We start from the raw sequence: 23,330 nt of genomic DNA, 5'->3' as shown, positions 1-23,330 counted from the left end.
GGTGAAATATATATATTTTTTAAACATGGCTTTTGCAATACCCATGATTATAAAAATAGACCCCCTTATAAAATTGCCCAATGCATATGAAATAAATCCCCAATCAAGTCTGTCTGAGTGCAATACTTGAGATGATTGAGATGCAGAACAGCAGGCTGCACTTTAGGCCTAGTTGTCATGGTATCCACCAAGCGGCGCTTGTGACCTCCCAATAAACTTCCACCGTCTCTCCCATAGCTGGTCTCGATCTCAACTCTCGGTGACGCTGTTGCTGCAAATGTCTATAGAATATCCAGTTACAATACGCCCCATCTTTAAGCCCAGTCTATGCGCCGTTAGCCGGAGTACAACAGGACACGTCCTGTGTAAGCCGCCAGCCAAGGGTCAACGCCTGTGTAAGTTTCCTTCGTTCCTATAATACCCCTTTCAATGCATTTGACAAGATAAAAGTTAATAAGCGTTTCGGATACATATGTAACGCTGAATTCCGAGTTTGGATTTTGAGCAACAGTGTTGCTATTGTAAAGGCTACGTTCTCTGACGCTCGCGCGGTCAATGTTTCCAACGACATCTGTATTTTCTCTCCCATAGCCTATATGATATGTTTATAGTTTTGTGGGAATGTTTCAAGCACTTGGGCGGTTTCATTACGTTGTCACAACGTTATACAACTTCTTTGGCGTCTCTGATAATGTCGAATACCTGTTGATTCAACATCCTGAAGAAGAGATGGAGAAGGAGGGGGAGTTGAGAAAAGCGGATTGTATTCATTGCCTTCTGTTGCCGAGGCGAGGCTAGATTTAAAATAATACTATGTAAACGTATAAACAGACAGTGCCGACACTTGTACAAACACATTTCAGTTTGTTAAATATGCCTTGAGTGAGCGGTGAACGAAAACTATACTATAGGGGTTTTATGGATCCATAGTTAGAACTATCCCAGCTAGCACATAACGTTTCTTAGAGCTTGGTAAGAGCCAGTGGCGTGTATTGATGGAGGCCATGAGAAGCCAGGCTTCCCACAAAAAATTACCAAGAAAAAAAAAAACCATACAATTTATCTTTCATCTCTGTGTTTTCATAATTGTTCTTAAATTCACACGAGGCTGAATGTAACGTAAACTCACTCACTCTTGTACATCGCCTTGGTCCGTACAATTGACATTATTTTAGCACCCCAAAAACAATACTTTCAAATCAATTGTAATGTCAATATCATTGTAAAGCACAATTTCTCCCCTTTCCAACAAAATTAATGACATGACCTCCACGCTGCCCGTTTCTGCATAATTCAAGAAGGCAATGAGCTCCTTCGGGTCTTTTAGCCTCTCTAGGGTAGGTGGGACGAAATCACATTTTGCAATATTCTGAGTAGATAGCCCAGCCATCACGGGCTAGCTATTTAGACACCCACCAAGTTTAGCCCTCACCAAAGTCAGATTTACTATAAGAAAAATTGGATTACCTTTGCTGTTCTTCGTCAGAATGCACTCCCAGGCCTTCTACTTCAATAACAAATGTTGGTTTGGTTCAAAATAATCCATAGTTATGTTCAAGTATCCTCTGTTTTGTTCGTGCGTTCAAGACACTATCCGAAGGGTAAAGAAGGGTGACGCGCCCGACGCGTTTCGTGACAAAACACTTCTAAATATTCCATTACCGTACTTCGAAGCATGTCAACCACTGTTTAAAATAAATTTTCATGCCATTTTTCTCGTAAAAAAGCGATAATATTCCGACCGGGAAACCCTGTTTACGTTCAAAGACAGAGAAAATAAAAACATGGTGTCGCCTCGTGCACGCGCCTCAGTCTCATTGTACTCTGATCGACCACTTGCCAAATGCGCTAATGTTTTTCAGCCAGGGGCTCCAAAGACATCATTCAGCTTTTTGCCGCCTTCTGAGAGCCTATGAGAGCCGTGGGAAGTGTCACGTTACAGCAGAGATCCTCAGTTTTCAATAAAGAGAGTGAAGAAGCCCAAGAAATTGTCAGACAGGCCACTTCCTGTAAGGAATCTTCTCAGGTTTTTGCCTGCCATATGAGTTCTGTTATACTCACAGACACCATTCAAACAGTTTTAGAAACTTTAGGGTGTTTTCTATCCAAAGCCAATAATTATATGCATATTCTAGTTTCTGGGCAGTAGTAATAACCAGATTAAATCGGGTACGTTTTTTATCCGGCCGTGTAAATACTGCCCCCTATCCCTAACAGGTTAGAAATGGCGGGTGGGGAAGCGAAACTAATGCGTGATAGTGAGAGAACTGCTTTTTTTCACTCGATCTGTCCTTATCACCTTATCGCGTCTAAAATGTAAATAAAACACTATAAAGAGTTTATATAATGTGTCATTACATACCTATTTGAAGGTTTGTGTCGAATTTCAATCGGGTTTTTAGGGCGGTGCTAAAGTGATCTTCAGAAGTAAACAGCGGCTTTGAAAGTCATGATCGCTTACAGTGATGATGCAAAAAATGACTAGGTATCCCCCCTTACCCCGTCACTGTCCATTTCTTGTTTTTAAACGATGAGAGAAGTGCTACACCTGGTGGAGAGAGATTGTAAGACAGAAATAGTTGCTTTATGCGTGCTGTACGTTACGGCATGACTCGTCACGATGTAACGGAGGGTCAGTTTTTTCAACTTTTCTCCAATACTATAGAGCCATTACCATGTCGATCAACGCTTGAATAGAAACGTAGTTCACACCCCAGATATGGAAGTCAACACAGTCGCTACAGTCGCATTCGTTTTCTTTGTAGCCTCATTTGAATGGATCAGAATTGCTGTTATAATCATTGCCCAGTATGAAGAATTAAGTAAAATCCACAAGTCAAAATCCCTAACTCCGTCCAGCTAATTTAGGAAAGGGACGATTTTAGCTATCTATCCACCAAGTTAAACAACACAACAAGAGAAAAAAACTACATTTGTTGCATATCATTTGATGTTTTGCTCAAGATGTGATGTGATTAGTGTGAAGCTAAATCCAAAACAGGCTTCCCTTGACACTTTTTTTGGTGTGCCAGGACCATTCACAGTTGAGCTCACTCAGTTTAGCTCAAAGCTGATTGGCTATTATATTATATTTTTTTTAACGTTTTTTTTAATCAAGGGTGGACAAATGCTCTCTGGCTTCCCTTGCATGCAATGCTACGGCGGAAATCATCTCATGGGCTACAGAGACAGAGAGGCGCTGTTTCGCTCGCTCAGATGCTTTCTCTGGGGAGATAACGTAAACTCACCCCATTCCGTACAAATGTACGCAACACACACACACACAGAAATCAGAACCATGGACAGTCAAATAATATTTAGCTTACGTTGATTGGACTAAATCGTTTTTGGTGTCTTTTAGTTGTCACTGTATTAGACTAAGCATAGGTGATTTGATGATGCTGAAATGGTGCTGGAATAGTGGATGCAGCTTCTGTTTTCTTTGTGACTTGTGGTTACTCTCCATGGTTCTAAATAGTTGTTTAGTAGTCCGAAAATGTCAGAAGCATTCACTTGCTCAATGGGGGGGGGGGCGCATTTCATTACTTTACAGAACGTTTTTAAAAGTTCAAACATGCTTACATTTAATAAAAATGTTGGTGATGTTCTAGGAACGTTCTCCATCTGGTTTGACATTGGGAATGTTCTCAATTAGTTCAGAGAAGTTTAATAAACAATGTTCATCTGTGGGAATTTCAATTCTTCAGCATAACATTTTCTGCAGGTTTCCTCATGGTTATATTTAGTCATGTTCTCAGAACATTAAGAAAACGTTCCATAAAAACCATAAGAAAACATTAGTGACGTTGTAAGAATGTTATTTAAAAAGCGATACATTCCGTTCTCAGCGTCAACAAAACTCTATTCTCGATCTTGTTAAGTGTGTTCAGGTGTCTTGGCCACGCCCACTAATTTGCCACACTTTATCTTATGGACAGACGTTCCGCTAGTGGAACCCCTGGCCAACAGCCAGTGAAATAGCAGGGCGGCAAATTCAAAACAACAAAAATCTCATAGTTCAAATTTCTCAAACATACAACTATTATACACCATTTTAAAGATAATCTTCCGTTAATCCAACCACATTGTCCGATTTCAAAAAGGCTTTACGGCGAAAGCATAACATTGGATTATGTTAGGACAGTGCCTAAACAAGAAAAACCACACAGCCATTTTCCAAGCAAGGAGAGGCGTCACAAAAACCAGAAATGCAGCTAAAATGAATCACTAACCTTTGATGATCTTCATCAGATGACACTCCCAGGACTCAATGTTTCACAATACATCATAAGGTGAATGCACCAATTTGTAAGTTGCTCTGGATAAGAGCGTCTGCTAAATGACTTAAATGTAAATGTATGTATGTTTTGTTCGATAAAGTTCATATTTATATCCATAAACCCCATTTTACATTTGCGCGTGATGTTCAGAAAATGTATTGCCTCCAAATCCTCCGGTGAATGAGCACATCAATTTACAAAAATACTCATCATAAACGTTGATAAAATTTACAACAGTTATTGAAAGAATTATAGATACACTTCTCCTTAATGCAACCGCTGTGTCAGATTTCAAAATAGCTTTACGGCGAAAGCATGTCGTTCAATATTCTGAGTACAGAGCTCAGCCATCAAAGCAAGCTATACAGTTACCCGCCAAGTTCTGGAGTCAACTAAACTCAGAAATAGTATTATAAATCTTCACTTACCTTTGCTTATCTTCATCGGAATGCACTCCCAGGACTCCCACTTCCACAAGAAATGTTAGTTTTGTTTGATAAACTCCATATTTATGTCCAAATACCTCCTTTCGTTCGCGTTCAGATCACTATCCAAAGGCAAAATGTGCGAGCGCAAAACCTGAGACGAAAAGTCTAAATATTCCATTATCGTTCGTAGAAACATGTCAAACGATGTATACAATCAATCCTTAGGTTCTTTTTAACATAAATCTTTGATAATATTCCAACCGGACAATAGCGTATTCATTACAGAGGAAAAAGAAGGAGCGGCGCGCCTGCCTGAGCGCGCCTGCGTGAGCGCGCCTGCCTGAGCGCGCCTGCCTGAGCGCGCCTGCCTGAGCGCGCCTGCCTGAGCGCGCCTGCCTGAGCGCGCCTGCCTGAGCGCGCCTGCCTGAGCGCGCCTGCCTGAGCGCGCCTGCCTGAGCGCGCCTGCGTGAGCGCGCCGTAAACAACTCGCTGGTCCCAGGCTTGAGACAGCTCTTATTTTCTGCCCAGTAACAGTAGAAGCATGAAACAAAGTTCTAAAGACTGGTGACATCTAGTGGAAACCTTAGGAAGTGCAAAATGACCCCACAGACACTGTAGTTTGGAAAGGCACTCAATTGAAAAACTACAACCCTCAGATTTCCCACTTCCTGGTTGGATTTTTCTCAGGTTTTTGCCTGCCATATGAGTTATGTTATACTCACAGACATCATTCAAACAGTTTTAGAAACTTCAGAGTGTCTTCTATCCAAATCTACTAATAATATGCAAATATTTGACTCTGGGCCCGAGTAGCAGGCAGTTTACTCTGGGCACGGTTTTCATCCGAACGTGAAAATACTGCCCCCTATCCCTAACAGGTTTAATGAGTGCTTGTTTCCTTTGAAATTTTCGCTTACATTCTCAGAACGTTTCCGTTTTACCGGTCAGGAAATATATGGCTTCGTTCCCAGAACCAATTGGAAACCAAAAACGTATGTCCCACAACTACAAAGAAACCAAATGTGCTAGCTGGGGTCCCTAGAAAAAAAAAACTTCAAGAAACCATTAACCTATTAACTGTCAATCTGTTTGTCCAAACCAAGTGATAGGCCCTAAATAAAGCTTGAAGTTGTTTCTATTTTGGTTTCAAACTCGTTTTTATATTGGGTGACAAAAATGGCTGTTGTCTGTAAGTTTATAGACATTGGCTGTAAATATTGCCTACTGATAGGCCTATAGGCTATTCTATGGCTGATAATGCCATGAGAATTGGCTATTCAGCATATGCACCTGCACCTAATGATTGAGCTAATATAAGATTTAAGCAAATTAAATAATTAAGTTCCTCCCCATACCACGTCTCATTGATAATGGATCAATGCAATTAAAGAAACTGTTTTCTATCAATGTGCTTGCATGGTATGACTGGAGTGGGTATGACAAGGTTACAGAGCAGTTAGTAAGACGATTTACTGTATAACAACTAAATATGCAATATTTAACTTCCAGGTATTTGTACATTATTGTACCTTTTGATGTATAAAACATGTCTCAATATAAAAGGAAGACATTTCATTCACATTAGAACATTGACTTCATCTGCATCACTTAACCTTTCAGTTTTAAAAGCATCACTGTGCCTTGGTATAGTAACACACAACTTATTTCTGAATGTATTAGTGGATACTTGATTTACAGTAACTGAGATGTGATATGGCTATTGATTAGGCTACTGAGCATAGAAGCAGAACACCTGCCTGTTTGGCCTAACATGCATAGTTAATGACTTTGCCAAGGCCACACAGATGACTGACGGTGACATACATGTCACAAAGCCATTGCCAATGTCAGTTAAGGCCCCAGGAATGGCAATTGGCAGATGTTAATCCCTGAATAAGAGCATTAGTCAAATACAAAGGCCCCATCAACCTGCATGTGCCTAGTAAATACCTACTTCTTCTAGTAGTATTGTAGCACCTGCACGAAACCTTTGTTCTGTAATGTAGCTGCTCTCATCTTTAGCATAACAAAAAATTATTCAGCATAAAAATTTGTATTTTATATTATGTCCTGTGAAGTATGACAATTCGGAGAGTAGACTGCTGAGGTGTTTTAATTGTCGGTCAGTCTTTTAAGAACACACTGGTCAGAGTGTACATGGATATCAACATTGAATGACTAAGTAGCCTATGTGATAATGATTGACAAAAGTAGCATTGCAACAACACTCGTAATGGTTTCATGTTGATTTCATATTCATTTGGTCAAAGGTCAAATAGGGGGTGCTTATATGAAGGGTGTGTAACACATGTATATTTTGCAGGCCTTGACTACGTGAAGAGTAACACTCATTGGTTGATAGGCAGCTATCACATCTACCAGGAATAAAAGACATGATTGAGACAATGGGTAAGTGATCAGTCAATGTGTGTTAGAAAAGTGTTGATTGCTAGTGTTGTCAGTTATGTCCAAGGTCTCACAACATGAAAACAGGGAGAGGTGATAATGTTTTGATGAAGCGAGTGAATTAGATTGATGTTATTATTTATTTAGATAACGTTACTCCCCATCTCCCATCCAAACATAAAAAATCTGGACTAGGCCTCAGTTATTGTAAAATCACCCTATTTCTCTAAGAAACACAGACCCTGAGGAGAATCCTTGTTATGCACGCCCGAACACTCCGCTACGAAAACAACAACAAAGTACCCCGGAAGGTACAAGCCGTTAACAGAAATGTGTCTGTCGAGACTCTCGTGTTATTGTTTTGTTTACTGTCTCTGCACAAAGAGGTGGGCTAGCTCTCAGAACGAACAGTGCTTTGGAACTCGTGCACGCCCTATTAGGTGAGAGTCACAGTCCGCGGGCTTTGGAAATTGCCCCGTCCAAACCCATCCTTGGCTAACAAGCCGCTTTGAGGAGGCGAGAAGAGCTTATGCAGGGTCGAGCAAGCAAACTGGAGGACCTTTTTTCTCCGGTTGCCCAGTCCGGACCTGTGCGTCTCTCGGCCGAGCCAAAGCTAACAGCAAATCATTGTTATTCTGAAAGAGAACATCATGTTGAATGGAAGTTAAGCTAAGCCTCAGGGTGGTCTCTCTCTCTCTCACCCCCCCCCAAGAATCATTCACATAGTGCTTCACACATTAGCAAGCACGTTTGGTTCCGTGTGGCAACAGGAGCATGTGTTACTTACAGTAGATAAGACTTTAGAAGTCAATTGTAGAATAGACTTCACATTCCTTCAACACTGGACCCCTCAGAGGTGTATTCTTAGTCACCTCCTGTACTCCCTTTCACCCACGAATGCGTGGCCCGCACACGATTCCAACACCATCAAGTTTGCTGACGACACAATGGTAATGAGACAGCCTACAGGGAGGAGGTCAGAGACTTAGCAGTGTGGTGCCTTGACAACAACCTCTCCCTCAACATCAGTAAGACCAAGGAGCTGATTGTGGACTACAGGAGAAAGAGGGGAGAGCACGCTCCCATCCACATCGCTGTAGTGGAGCTGGTCGAGAGCTTCACATTCGTTGGCCTCCACATCACTAAGGACGTAACATGGTTTACACGCACCCTCACATTAGTGAAGAGGGCACGGCAGCCACTCTTCCCCCTCAGGCGACTGAAACAATTTGGCATGGGTCCTTGGTACCTCCAAAAAGTTATACAGCTGCGCAATCGAGAGCATCTTGACTGACTGTATCACCGCTTGGTATGACAAATGTACCGCCCTGGACCGCAAAGCGCTACAGAGAGTGGTGCAGAAAGTCTAGTACGGGCTGAGCTCATCCAGGACCTCTATATCAGGTGGTGTCAGGGGAAGGCCTGAAAAATTGCCAAAAAATCCAGCAACCGTAGCCATAGACTGTTCACTCTGCTACCGTCTGGCAAATGGTACTGAAGCATCGGCTCTCGGAACAGCAGGCTCTGAGATAGCTTCTACCCCCAAGCCATAAAACTGCTAAATAGCCAAACTGCTAAATAGTCAATGAATGGTACCCAAACTATCTTGCACTGACCCTACGCACACTCACTAGACTATATACACACCATATGTGTTATTTCATAGTTTTGTTGTCTTCACTATTATTCTACAATGTAGAAAATAGTACAAATGAAGAAAAACCCTTGAATGAGTAGGTGTGTCCAAACGTTTGAGTGGTACTGTACACTTTCAAACTCATCCTATGCTGCCTGCTGCTACTCTGTTCTCTATTTATTCGTATTATTGTCTATCCTGATGCTTAGTCACTTCACCCTGCCTTCATGTACTTTTCTACCTCAAATACCTTGTACCCCTGCACATTGATCTGGTACTGATACTCCCTGTATATAGCTCAATTCTTTTGTGTATTTTATTCCCCTTGTGTTACAATTTTTTATTATTATTGTTCATTGCATATTTGGTAAGCAGTGGAGGCTGCTGAGGGGAGGACAGCTCATAATAATGGCTGGAATGGAGCAAATGGAATGGCATCAAACACATGGATACCATTCTGCTCTAGCCATTACCACAGGTCCGTCCTCCCCAATTAAGGAGCCACCAACCTCCTGTGTTGGGAAGGGCTCGTAAACAAGCATTTCACAGTAAAGTCTACTACACCTGTTGTATTCGGTGCATGTGAAATAAATACGTTTTGATATCTCAGCAATCCATCCTAAATGGACACTGCCAACAAAATAGGAACTCTTGGATGTTTAATTACAGGATGTTTTAGAGTTGTCAAAGGGGGCATGTCGGCCTCCTATCTAGCTGTACTCAACTTCTAAAGAATTTCAAAACACTTGCATTGATCACCCTGCATGTTCATACTGATAGCTAACCCTCTCTTCCACTGTTCTCCACGCGGCTGCCTCCCCATGCGGTCACTGGACTATGCAACACTTTTGCAGATACCCAGCGTGCCTTGCAGGCAGTGGAGCGTCTCCAGGCCAAGCTGAAGGACCGGGGGGAGGTCCCCACCGAGGAGAAGCTCAGCCTGCTCAAGTCAGTTCTCCAGAGCCCCCTGTTCCACCAGATTCTGGCCCTGCAGAAGTCTGTCCAGCTCCTCAAAGACCAGGTGGGTAAGATCAGGTTTCTCTTGGGTGTTGGGATTTAGGATCACTAAGTTAGTCAGCTAACTTTGATGAACAATATCAAATATACAGGGCCTTCAGAAAGTATTCACACCCCTTGACTTTTTCCACATTTTGTTGCGTTACAGCCTGTAAAATATAAATATATGTAAAATATACTGAACAAAAATATGAACGCAACATGTTGGTCCCATATTTCATGAACTGAAATAACATTTGTTTTCATCCCTGTTAGCATTTCTCCTTTGCCAAGATAATCCAGCCACCTGACAGGTGTGGCATGTCAAGAAGCTGATTAAACAGCATGATCATTACACATCATTACACCTTGTGCTGGGGACAATAAAAGGCTGCTCTATAATGTGCAGTTTTGTCACACAATGCAATGCCACAGGTGTCTCAAGTTTTGAGGGAGCGTGCAATTGGCATACTGACTGCAGGAATGTCCACCAGACCTGTTGCCAGAGAATTTAATGTTCATTTCTCTACCATAAACCACCTTAGAGAATTTGGCAGTATGTCCAACCGCAGACCACATGTAACCACGCAGTCCAGGATCTCCACATCCAACTTTTTCACCTGCGGGATCGTCTGACAGCAGTCACCTGGACAGCTGATGAAACTGAGGAGTATTTCTGTCTAATATAGCCCTTTTGTGGGGTAAAACAAATGTTGTTTGGCCTGGCTCCCCAGAGGGTGGGCCTATGCCATCCCAGGCCCAGCCATGTGAAATCCATAGATTAGGTGCTAATAAATATATTTCAATTGACTGATTTCCTTAAATGAACTGTAACTCGGTAATATCGTTAAAATTATTGTGTGTTGCATTTTATATATATATTATTTTATATTCTTCAGTATAGTTTAATTTGAGATTTTTTGTCGCTGGCCTACACACAATACGCCATAATGTCAAAGTTGAAGCCTAAATAAGTTCAGGTGTAAAAATGTGCTTAACAAGTCACATACCGTAAATTCCGGACTATAAGCCACAACTTTTTTCCCAGGCTATGAACCTCGCGGCTTAAACAATGACGCGGCTAATATATGGATTTTTCCCGCTTTCAATAAAATAAAATAAAAAAACACACATTCTGTGACGTGCTCAGTTTTTTGGCGGCATGAAGCTTTCATTAGACCAATGAAATTGCCGAACGGGTTACGGTCAAACAACTTTTTTGTTTACTGTTTAGATTAAATCGAGTGCTCTCAAACTTCCCATCATTCTGGTTATGGTAGTCATTTTGTCACCCTCATCATGGCAAAGACACGGAGAAATGCATATGATGCAGCTTTCAAGTTGAAGGTGATTGATCTGGCTGTTGGAAAAGGATATAGAGCTGCTGCACGGGAGCTTGGTCTTAATGAGTCGATGATAAGACGTTGGAAACAGCAGCGTGAGGAATTGACTCAGTGCAAAAAGACACCTAAAGTTTACTGCTATTTTTTTGTTACAAGCCGTGTTTCGTTAAAGCCTATTTATTTTTGTTACAAGCCGTGTTTCGTTAAAGCCTATTTATTTTTGTTACAAGCCGTGTTTCGTTAAAGCCTGTGTAAAGTTCATTTGTTTCAATATACCGGTAGGCACCTGCGGCTTATAGACATGTGCGGCTTATTTATGTTCACAATAATATATATTTTTTTATTCAGTGGGTGCGGCTTATATTCAGGTGCGCTTAATAGTCCGGAAATTACGGTAATAAGTTGCCTGGACTCACTCTGTGTGCAATAATAGAGTTTAACATGATTTTTGAATGACTACCTCATCTCTGTACCCCACACATACAAGTATCTGTAAGGTCCCTCAGTCAAGCAGTGAATTTCAAACACAGATTCAACCACAAAGACCAGGGAAAAAAAGGGCACCTATTGGTAGATGGGTAAAATAAAAGCAGACATTTGAATATCCCTTTTGAGCTTGGTGAAGTTATTAATTACACTTTGGATGGTGTATCAATAGTAGATAAATGTGTTAATGGCATAGCTTCAGACTCAGCATTGACCATGTGTGGTCTTTGCTACGACAGTATTATTATGTCTGGTAGTTAGAATGAAATAAATTACTGCTACCTATTTCAATCTTGATTTGGTCTGCGTTGAATCCAATTGAATTATTAGGGCTCCAGACAGATTTAGCTTTTTTTCCCCATCTCAAATCATGTATTACTGTGGTCATATTGCAGTCCGAGTTCATCTGGGCACTTTTAATAAGGTTACATAAGCAGACAATACCAGGAAAAGCCAAAAGGTCTCCTCGGCTTATCCAGGGCCCATGAGAAATGTAGATTTTGTTTTTGCCCAAGAAAGAGCTCTGGTTAGGTCACTGTGGGAAGGGGCCAGGGTGAGCGTTTGAGACAGAAAATATGTGAGCTATGCAGTGGGAGTTAGGGGGGTTGCTATATCTTTTCTATTTTTTCAACCCTGAAGGAATTCAGATTATAAAATCCTTGCAGGCATTTTTTTTTTGTGCGCCAGTGCTTTATAGCTTATTTCAGCAGTGTCACATTCCTTAGCACAATGTAGCAATCCATTCCACACAGTGTAGCATGGGTAACTGTGTGTGTGGCATGCTAAACTATTGCTCTTCCACCCTACTGTTTTCAAGCTAAAATAAATGAGTAATGGAGTCTATGTTTATAAATAAAGTGAATCAAAGAAAACATTAAAATCATGTAAATTCAATTTAGAGGAACAGAGATTAAGCTGGGATTTTGCAGTACAAATAGACTTTCTGGCTTCCTTAGGCGAAACCAATTTGTAGGAAAGCTGTAGTTAGTGTTTTTGTTGTCAGTCAATGCCTAGACCCACACACAGTCTGTCTGTCTACCCCTGCCAGTAGTGCCTAGCACTGTCAGTGTCGCTATGGCGACAGGGCCTGCTCGCGGAAGAGAGAGGCTGCCGCCGTGTGAAGTGGGGCAGAAACAATTTCTTAAATGTGCAAGAACCAAACTGGAACTTTAATCCTCTTAGCCCGGCTGGCTAACAAAGCTTGTGTATGGGACAGCAACTTGAGCGCTACGCTAACTTAGCCGAGCCTGCAGGGTTTTTCTCTTTACAAAGGCTAAAACCTCACCATACTGGCTGGATGATATGTCAGCTAGTGTGTCCAAAATGCTTCTTCAATATGCTAAGCACAAGTTCAAAAGGGCAACCGAAGCCTAGGATGCTATATTTCAAACAAAGTGCTCATGAAGCAATGCGCTAGTCCTTTTGGATCACATTCAAACGAATCATAAACAAACATTAGAGCCAATAAGCAAATGAGATTCAAAAACATAGTTTTACACATTGTCTAATTCATGTAATCCATTAGTCACAAAACCACAGTGGTTGCAGCCCATTTATTGAGTAGCATATCAAGGCATCCAGATGGCTATGATGGAAATATTACATTGGTGGCAGAGTCATTGTTGGATCAGCTGAAAGGCTATTATCGCTGAAGGATTAGACTGCTATAGATCCAGCTAATCACGGCTGGGTAACGAGCTGGCCTGCCTCCCCCGCTCCTAGACTTAGTTTGATTTAGGGAATTCACGAAATTAGCCTTTGTTTATTTTAACAGCAGTGAAGGCAGGTTTTTGGTTAGAGCTTGATTGGATCGGCTTGTGTGGCCTTATTTGGGATATTAGTGATAGTCACTGCAATGCATGTGCATAACAATGTGACAAGTAACCAAGGTTTGGGTTGATATATTCAAAAATAAAGCTGTAATTTTGTGGATTAAGTCTGTTTCTTGCGAGATGTATAATTCCTACCATCACAACATTGAATATATTCGATTTCAAATAATTGGTTATAGTGTTTGTGATCATGTCTCTCTTACTTCAATCAAACAACTGCCACAAATTCAATAAACAGCTCTTCAAACTATAACAGCCAACAGCTTTTAGCAGCTGCTCTTTCTTATAAACAATACGGAGTTTATACAGTTTGCCATATATCAAAATGTTGCAAAACCTAGAATTCTTGAATGCAACACTTGACTGTATTTCCATTGATGGTTTCAGGGTGGTGTCACATCAACACTTAGCGGTGACCTGAGTGAATGCTACACATCAGCCCAGGCCAATGGTGGCCATCTTGCCTACCCAGAAGCCTCCACTAGTACACAGGTCAATGGGAAGCAATCGCCTGAGGAGTTTGAGCACATCATTCGCTCCATGGCTCAGGTAAAGACATGTTTGGATAAAACGCAAGCATTTCATACATTTTGAGTTATTTCATCACAACAAGTAACTTTCTTTTAGATACACAGGTACATATTTCATTATATGGTTGATTGTTTTTGTTTCATATGTGACATGACTTTTGCACAAATGCTGTTGGTGGTACTATTTCTCTACATCCCTAGACAGTGAAAAATGTATTATCTCCAGAAATGTATCTTGATAATCACAAGCAAGGCTGGTTACACTCCCGGTCAAGCTAGATAAATATTCAAAGACATTCAAAGACAAGTGCGCACTACACTATGCTGTGAGGGCTAACGTGTAGTGTGTGTGATGTATATGGGTACATTTGTGTGTGTGTGCGCATGTGCGTGCGTGTGTCTCTAGGGGCGCTACGTGACGCACATGGAGCTGTTGAAGCCGCTGTCTCGAGGTCTGGGCTTCAGCGTGGTTGGCCTGAGGAGCGAGAACCGTGGGGAGCTGGGCATTTTCGTCCAGGAGATCCAGCCCGGGAGCGTGGCCCACTGGTATGGGAAAGTTAACAAGGGTCATCCCCAGTAGATAAATCTGGTTGAAATGACATCATTATAACCAGAAACCCAGTTTTGCCTACTGGGTCAACCGTTGATTATCTATTGTGTTAGTGATGGGCTGGAACAAAATGCATGCCCACCCTGTGGCGGACAAATCTGGTTGAAATGAAGTCATTAAAACCAGAAACCCAGTTTTTACACATTCCAGCTGAATCAACAGTTGATTATCGGATGTGTTAGTACTGGTGTGGAACAAAAGCCTGCCCACCCTGCATCTCCCTAAGACCATAGTTGGTGACTACTGTCTTTTTCGACCTGCATCTTTTCAACTGTGAGATTATCTGCAGTTCTAAGCCTTACTGCCCATTAGATAATCAGCTGTTGATAATCAACTATTCAATAATGAATTTAGTTGCACTGAGGCCGCATCCTAATGAACTATGTTTGACCTCGAGTCATCAATGAAAACTTAACAATATAAGACTTTAAAGGGATAGTTCACCCAAAATTACATATTGGACAAAACTACTAAAACGTTACCACTTACAGCTTTAATATGTAACTTTTTGGGCGACCTGACCAAATTCACTTATAATTGTGTGTTATAGATCTGTCATTCTCATAGAAAGAAAGTTTAAGTAGCAGTAGATCTGTTCTATCTGCGCTATATCTATGCTTCAATATTTTTGGTTATGGAAAATATATTTCCCAGCGGTTTAGATGCTACAATAATTCTCTACACTATACTTGCTTGTTTTTTCACATAAACTGAAATTAAATGAACTATTAGAATTTTAGCAACCAGGATGCCATACTGTAATGTTGGTGAACTATCCCTTTAACCTCTCTAGGGGATGTGGGACTTCGCCCCACACTATTCAACAGCCAGTGACAAATCAGAGCGCCAAATTTAAAACCACAAAATGTCATAATTCAAAGTTCTCAAACATAGGACTATTTTACACCATTTTATAGATACACTTCTCCTGAATCTAACCACGTTGTCCGATTTCCAAAAGGCTTTACAGCGAAAGCAAAACATTAGATTATGTTAGGAGAGTACATAGACACAAAAAACAACACAGCCATTTTCAAGCAACTAGCATGCATCACAAATACCCAAAACACAGCTAAATGCAGCACTAACCTTTGATGATCTTCATCAGATGACACTCCTAGGACATTATGTTACACAATACATGCATTTTTTTGTTCGATCAAGTTCATATTTATATCCAAAAACAGCATTTTTCAATGGCTCGTGACGTTCAGAAAATATTTTGCCTCCAAAACTGCCGGTAGGTCCTTGTTGCACCACCTCTCTGCTGAGGAATCTGAACTGTTTGACTGTTTTCATACTACAGTGAGATTTCTCTCGTTTATTGCAGAGGAATGTTTTTTTTCTCTTCATAATCTCAATATCACACCGATTTACAAAAATACTATTCATAAACCTTGATAAAATATTAAATTGTTATTCAAAGAATTATAGATAAACATCTCCTGAATTCAACCATGTTGTCCGATTTCAAAATAACCTTACGTGGAAAGCACACTTTGCAATAATCTGAGTACTGCGCTCAGAAAAAGACATCAAGCAATACAGATAGCCGGCATTTTTGAGTCATCTAAAAGCATAAATAAAACTAGAAATATTCGCTTACCTTTAGTAATCTTCATCAGAAGGCACTTCCAGGAATTCCCAGGTCCACAATAAATGTTGTTTTGTTCGATAAACTCCATAATTTATGTCCAAATAGCTCTTTGTTGTTCGCGCGTTCAGTTCAGCTACTCGAGGAAAATGTCACGAAGAAAAGTAAAAAAAAAAATCTATTTCCGTTCGTTCAAACATGTCAAACGTTGTAAAGCATCCATCTTTAGGGCCTTTAGAACGTGAAGATTCAGTAATATTCCAACCGGACGAAACCAGTGTCTTGAAAAACGTTTTTGAACGTGTAGCTACCTCTCGCGTGAACGCGCGTCTCATTCCCGGGGTCACCAACTTCTCAGCCTTCTCATTTGGTCTCTGTTCATCATAGACGACTCAAACAACTCTCTAAAGACTGTTGACATCTTGTGGAAGCCTTAGGAAGTGCAAAATGAACCCTAACTCACTGTCTGTTAGAAAGGCAAGGACTTGAAAGGACTACAAGCACCAGAATTCTCACTTCCCGGTTAGATTTTTCTCAGGGTTTTGTTATGCTCACAGACATCATTCAAACAGTTTTAGAAACTTCAGAGTGTTTTCTATCCAAATCTACTAATAATATGCATATTCTAGTTCCTGGGCCGAGTAGTAGGCCATTTAATTTGGGTACGTTTTTCATCCGGCCGTGAAAATACTGCCCCCTACCCTAGAGAGGTTAATTGATGTCTTGTGGGAATATTTTTTATCATGAGAATCCTCCTGTTCCCACAGCGATGGGAAGCTGAAGGAGTCAGACCAGATCTTGGCCATCAACGGTCAACCCCTGGACCAGACAGTGACCCACCAGCAGGCCATAGGCATCCTGCAGAGAGCGTCTGAGTGCGTGCAGCTCACCATAGCCAGAGGACCCATCCCTCAGCTGGCCAGCCCCGTGGTGTCCCGTACCCCCTCCGCTGCCAGCACCCTTTCTGCCCACTCCAGCGCGGTGAGGGGAGTGCACACACAGAAGCTTGTGGAAGCATACACGTATATAAACACATTAGCACACACACACACACACACAAACATGAGCACACTCACATTCTGTATACACACACAAACTATAGTGTCTCACATTCCCGGGGGAGCTAGCGTAATGCCTGACCTCTCTAGCGTGATGAGGAACACAGACACAAACTGTAGTGTCTCACATTCCCGGGGGAGCTAGCGTAATGCCTGACCTCTCTAGCGTGATGAGGAACACAGACACAAACTATAGTGTCTCACATTCCCGGGGGAGCTAGCGTAATGCCTGACCTCTCTAGCGTGATGAGGAACACAGACACAAACTATAGTGTCTCACATTCCCGGGGGAGCTAGCGTAATGCCTGACCTCTCTAGCGTGATGAGGAACACAGACACAAACTATAGTGTCTCACATTCCCGGGGGAGCTAGCGTAATGCCTGACCTCTCTAGCGTGATGAGGAACACAGACGGTTGTATAACATTAGTTCACTGGGGCACACACACAGCAATATTGAAATTCCTTCTGTGAGCACTTAACATATTCCTTCTCGCTCCTTGTGGCACAAAGAGCCTCAACGGTGTATCTCTATCACCCTGTTCTGTGTTGTTTTCTTTACATCCTCCCAGGTGGTTCCTGGAATGATGTTTCTTCATTTCCTCTTCATTAGTCCTAGTTGTTCTCCTTGGACGGCATACCTCTCTTTTACCCTGAGGGTTACATCCTATACGTAGTAACCTTCCTGTAGTGAATGTTTTGAGATCCGTATCTGACGCTCCACTCTCTGTGTCCCTCCTTAGGCCCACTGGAATCATGTGGAGACCATGGAGCTGGTCAACGACGGGACAGGCCTGGGCTTTGGCATTGTGGGAGGAAAGACCACTGGTGTCATTGTCAAAACCATCCTGCCTGGAGGCATCGCTGATCAGGTGACTTCATTGTCATGGATGCACCACACATTGGTATTTAGAGGATTTGCAAGAAGGAACCAACTGGGCAAAAATGGTTTGAATCAACGTTTTGTTACACGTTATTTCAACAACAACAAAAAATCCATGTGATGACGTTGAATTAACGTGGAAAACTGATTGGATTTGCAAAAAGTCCTCAACGTAAGGATTTCCCTAAATCCAATGTCAGGGTGACATTTTTGGTTGAATTCACGTTAGTTGACATCTCAACCAAAATGTTATAAAACATAAATGTTGAACTGACATCTGTGCCCAGTGGGGAATCTTGGTTTTTGTAAGCCATACCTACTAGTAGTAACCAACTTTCCTACCTTGTACTTAGGATGGGCATCTGCGCAGTGGGGACCACATCCTCAAGATTGGGGACACTGACCTATATGGCATGGGAAGTGAGCAGGTGGCTCAGGTACTGAGTTTTGTATTGAATTGACTACTGATAATGAGACTTGTCTGAGACTTTTAGACATACGACGTTGAGACTTGACTGAGTCTTGACAAAAACTTCTCAATTTTATCCCCATTGTCCTGCTTTTTCTATGGTTCTATACAGTATAGCCCTAAGTGACAAGTACAGTATTTAGTGTGTAATGCTGGTCTCAGTTGTATTGTGATTGGTCCAGGTCCTGAGGCAGTGTGGTAACAGAGTGAAGTTGGTCATCACCAGAGGCCCTCCAGAGGAGACCGCCATCGTCCCAATGGTGTTGCCCACGGTCACAGAGCAACAGGTACGACAAGACAATCGTGTGGGTGGATGGGTAGGGGGGGGAAAGGGTGAAGATGAGGTGGTTTTATTAGGTTTGTTTCCTTAAAAGGTTATATTTACTAATGACTAGGATAAAGGGCACATGGTTCTGTCTCTCTTTTGTTCCAGCTCTCTTCCCCTCAGAGATAGGTATCCAGTGAGAATAATTCGTGACACGTGACATCATCTGTGACTCAGCCTCAGAAGTCACAATGTTCCAAAAGGCTAACAACTGGAATTCGCTGTCCATTATCAAGCAGTATTAACCATGAACCTTATCAACATTCCATGACTCACACTCCCAAACTAGACTGTATATTCTTCTCTGTACACAGTCTCAGCAACCCCATTGCTTGATTGCAATTTTTAGTTGACATTCATCAAATAAATAACATAACTCATCTGGCTGACAGAGTTGATGCATAGGTGAGGAATGCTTCTTGGTAAATTGGTAACAGCACGTGGAATTGGGGGAATTCGGCACCCGCCCCCTCTACTGTGCTCTCTGTCGGCCATTTTGTAGAATTTAGAAGCTGACTCACTCTTCCTCTGTCTCTTCACAGGGATACGAGGAAGAGGAGGACGAAGCGTTCGACGTTGGGCTGACCAAGAACGCCCAGGGTCTGGGAATCACCATCGCCGGCTATGTGGGGGACAAAAATTCTGGTAAGACTTGGCAGCCTTGTTTACTGCTGGAAATAGTTTGGTTTTATTTATTTTCTAATTTATTCACTCTGCTTGGGGTGGAATGAAACCACTTGGGAAGGAATTTACTTTAAAGAGTCCCATAAAATGTCTGTAGCAAAGAGCTATGTAGTGACACTGCCTCTTCTTGGGAAATTGTGAGTGTTTCTGACTTCTCTAGAACACTCATACTGCAGATACAGTTTGACAGTTAAAGGGCGTCTATTGTACTGTATAAAGGATACTGCTTGTTTTAGGAATGTTATCCACACATGGTCATTGTGTCTATTTTGCCATTTTCAGAGCCCTCTGGTATTTTCGTGAAAAGTATAACTAAAGACAGTGCGGTAGCGCAAGACGGTCGGATCCATGTTGGGGACCAGATCATAGCCGTAAGTGTCTTAGACTATCCTCAACTCTTTTATTTATTTACATTTTTTGGTTATTGTAAAATAAAATTTAAAAAATACTAATATATATATATATATATATATATATATATTCACTTTCTGACTTGAACAGATCAGATAGAGAGTGATTGAAGATGACAGTGGGGAAAGATGGATAGGAATTGTGCAGTAGGCCAGAATGAAACCTATGCCAACACCAGTGGCCCTAAGCGCTAGACCACCCCAAGCCACACCCTTCAGATGTTTTATCAGCCGTTATGTAAATTTCAATTCCATGCCAAAGTATAAAATAAAGTGTGCAAGGATATTTGTCTCTCATTTTGAATAATATGGATGCTTTATCTATAGATAATGTGTGGAGATAAAAAATCTCCCATATTTGAATAATTTAGCTTCAACTGAGATTTACACACACTGTTCCAGGGCCGGTACGGTGACCGTATTACCGCCACCCTGGCGGTCACGAGTCATGACGGCAGTCAAATTCCACGTGACCATTTAGTCACGGTAATTAGGCTTCTCCAAGCTCTGATTCTGCTGATGGTCATTAGTCGTCTACCAAACTTGATAACTGTCTGGTACTCAGCACTCTATTGTACCTCTAATCACTCTGACGTCAATGCAAATGTAATCAAAAATCTAATCAAATTCTTAATGAGAGCCCATTAGCTCATGTTGCGCAACATTTCTATAGGCTATGCAATTGAGTGAGAAAACAGAGTGATGGCCTCTATTAAAAAGAGCAGGATCCCATCAGCTTTCTATAGGCTAGGCCTACTATATTTATTTCTCAACTTTTCTCATTTTAAGCACATTGCTTCGCTTTACAACAGGAGTATAGCCTACATTGCTGACATTGAAAATGAACCACAGGAAAAGCGTCCTCCATTCGCTATTTTCGAGACAGGTGCATGAAAATGGTTCATTCTAAATCAAAACAAATTTCACACATACAGTACCAGTCAAAAGATTGGGCACACCCACTCATTCCAGGGTTTTTCTTTATTTAAAAAAAAATGTCTACATTGTAGAATAATAGTGAAGACATCAGCACAATAAAATAACACATATGAAATAATGTAGTAACCAAAAAGTGTTAAAGAAATCAATGTATTTTTTATATTTCAAATTCTTCAAAGTAGCCACCCTTTGCCTTGATGACAACTTCGTACACTCTTGGCATTCTCTCAACCAGCTTCGTGAGGTAGTTGTCTTCAGTTGTATCCTGTGTGAAAGACCCGATCACATGACTGCATTGGCTAATAAGAATGTAGCTATCTTAGACAGCCATGTGAGTTAGAGGTGCTTCGGAGCACGCAGGCGGGAAAAGGGAATTATTATATTCGACCCAAGGGCACAACGGCCACTGGCCGCAAAAGGCATAGATTTTTTTAGGGGGCATTACAAAGGGGATGCAGCCCGGAAATTGCTTGTCAAATTGTGAATGAGAGACTGATGAAATGTGTGCAGCCTGCGCAAATAACAAAGCAGAGTTCATGCCTTACATGCTACTGTTTTCAAATCATCATTAGAGTCGCATAATGCAGCCTTAGAATGTGTTAAAAATACAAACGTTGGGCTATATGTTTTGATCACAACTAAAGTTGCATAAAGAACTATAAATTAAGCATATAGGAGGACCTGTTTCTTTGTTAACTGCTCAACACAGAATAGCCACATGTGCGCACTCCCTCAAATCTTTTGGAGAAAACATCCTTTCTATTTTATTCAGCTATGTTCAATTGTATTCTTCACACTATAAATTAATGCCACGGAATTCTAAGCAAATCTTGCCTGCTAAATGAACTAGTGTAGCCCACAGCCATATGGCATAGCCAGATCAGGTCCTAACATAAGGACAACTCCGAGTATACTATTCTGTTCTTCTGAAATAGACTTCATTTTCTTTATATCATGTTTCTTTAGACCTGTCAAAAATACATTATTGATTTATTGGGATGGTATAGGCTGTATTACATTGATTTATTAGACTTTTTAAAATGTACATGTTCCAAAGGTCTGAATGAGTGGCTTGTAGACTATGTGTGGAAGCCAGGAAATGCATAATTTTTTTCATGTTAATTAACGGTCAATTATCGTGAGACCGTCAGTTTTCTTGACAATCACCGGCTGACAAAATGTCATGACCGTCACAACCCTAGTCATGACCCTAAATTGAGCATTTACTATTAATGTAAAACCCTTTCTGTGTTACATCCTGAATAAATTAATGGATTTGAAGCATGAGCAGATCTTCCATCATGATTTGTTTTCTTGTTGTGATGTAGGTTTGACTATTGGGTGGGACTATTTCTGTGTGTATGCGTGTGCCTGGTATGGGTGTGCCTGTGAGCTTGCTTTCCTATTCATGTGTTGTCCTGAGAATGTATCCCATAGACTTGGATAAACGACTCACGTGCCACAAAGGCTGTTTAAGTATGGAGAAAGATCTCATTGACGCTTTCCATGCTGTCACAGAAGCCAATATGACAAAGATGAAAAGAAGAGCACTCTAAGCACTCTATTCAACTCCATGATGTATCCATAATCATGACATGGATGATCGCCCCCTGCAGGTGGACGGTAATAACATCCAGGGCTACACCAACCAGCAGGCCGTGGAGGTGCTGAGACACACGAGCCAGACCGTTCACCTGAAGCTGATCAGGCGAGGCTTCCGTCCAGAGGATATCCCACCCGCTGTGGTGCCCAGTGTGATCGTAGTCTCACCAACCCCAGGGGGCAGAGACACGACACTGGAGAGGACGGATGTTGTGGACGCCACCACTCAAGGTACCTGTGGACAAAGGGTTTGGGCCATGTTCATTAGCAGGAAATGGAAGAAAACTGACTTAAACAGGGAGGGACTACCTGGATTTGTCCAATTAAAAAACACACTCAATTGGGTTTTCCGCTGCAAAGCATTTTAAAATGTTTTCAATGGCGTGCCCTAATGAACATGACCATGACAACTGAATCTTTGATTGACAGTCACATATACCTCCAATCACAGTAGTCTATATTCAAGCGAAACACAGTGCATATATACACTACCGTTCAAATGTTTGGGGTCACTTAGAAATGTCCTTGTTTTTTTTAAATAACATCAAATTGATCAGAAATACAATGTAGACATTGTTAATGTTGTAAATGACTATTGTAGCTTGAAACAGCAGATTTTTTTATGGAACATCTACATAGGCGTACAGAGGCCCATTATCAGCAACCATCACTCCTATGTTCCAATGGCACGTTGTGTTAGCTAATCCACGTTTATCAATTTAAAAGGCTAACTGATCATTAGAAAACCCTTTTGAAATTATGTTAGCACAGCTGAAAACTGTTGTTCTGATAAAAGAAGCAATAGAACTGTCCTATCGAC

The 23,330-nt window shown here is 41.4% G+C and overlaps 1 protein-coding gene across 7 annotated transcripts in view; it reads left to right on the top strand.

Annotated features, from left to right (window-relative positions):
• The first annotated feature begins 217 nt into the window (after window positions 1-217).
• The window catches only part of LOC115194262 (multiple PDZ domain protein), a 70,960-nt gene continuing 47,847 nt past the window's right edge, over window positions 218-23,330 (top strand). For 4 of the 7 annotated variants that reach the window (XM_029753841.1, XM_029753836.1, XM_029753837.1 and 1 more), the window contains exons 1-12: window positions 218-395; window positions 7,032-7,117; window positions 9,605-9,771; window positions 13,795-13,956; window positions 14,344-14,483; window positions 16,909-17,122; window positions 17,942-18,070; window positions 18,435-18,518; window positions 18,733-18,837; window positions 19,418-19,520; window positions 19,842-19,930; window positions 22,525-22,741. In XM_029753841.1, the coding sequence (XP_029609701.1) occupies window positions 7,102-7,117; window positions 9,605-9,771; window positions 13,795-13,956; window positions 14,344-14,483; window positions 16,909-17,122; window positions 17,942-18,070; window positions 18,435-18,518; window positions 18,733-18,837; window positions 19,418-19,520; window positions 19,842-19,930; window positions 22,525-22,741 (1,426 nt within the window). In that variant the 5' untranslated portion in view covers window positions 218-395; window positions 7,032-7,101. The remainder of the gene's footprint in view (window positions 396-7,031; window positions 7,118-9,604; window positions 9,772-13,794; window positions 13,957-14,343; window positions 14,484-16,908; window positions 17,123-17,941; window positions 18,071-18,434; window positions 18,519-18,732; window positions 18,838-19,417; window positions 19,521-19,841; window positions 19,931-22,524; window positions 22,742-23,330) is intronic. The other 3 variants (XM_029753839.1, XM_029753840.1, XM_029753838.1) reach the window with 1 other exon arrangement.

Source organism: Salmo trutta, chromosome 5 (genome assembly GCF_901001165.1).
Source record: "Salmo trutta chromosome 5, fSalTru1.1, whole genome shotgun sequence".
Taxonomy (NCBI): domain Eukaryota; kingdom Metazoa; phylum Chordata; class Actinopteri; order Salmoniformes; family Salmonidae; genus Salmo; species Salmo trutta.
The sequence above is the reverse complement of the archived record's forward strand: the minus strand, read 5'-3'. Positions and strand labels throughout refer to the sequence as shown.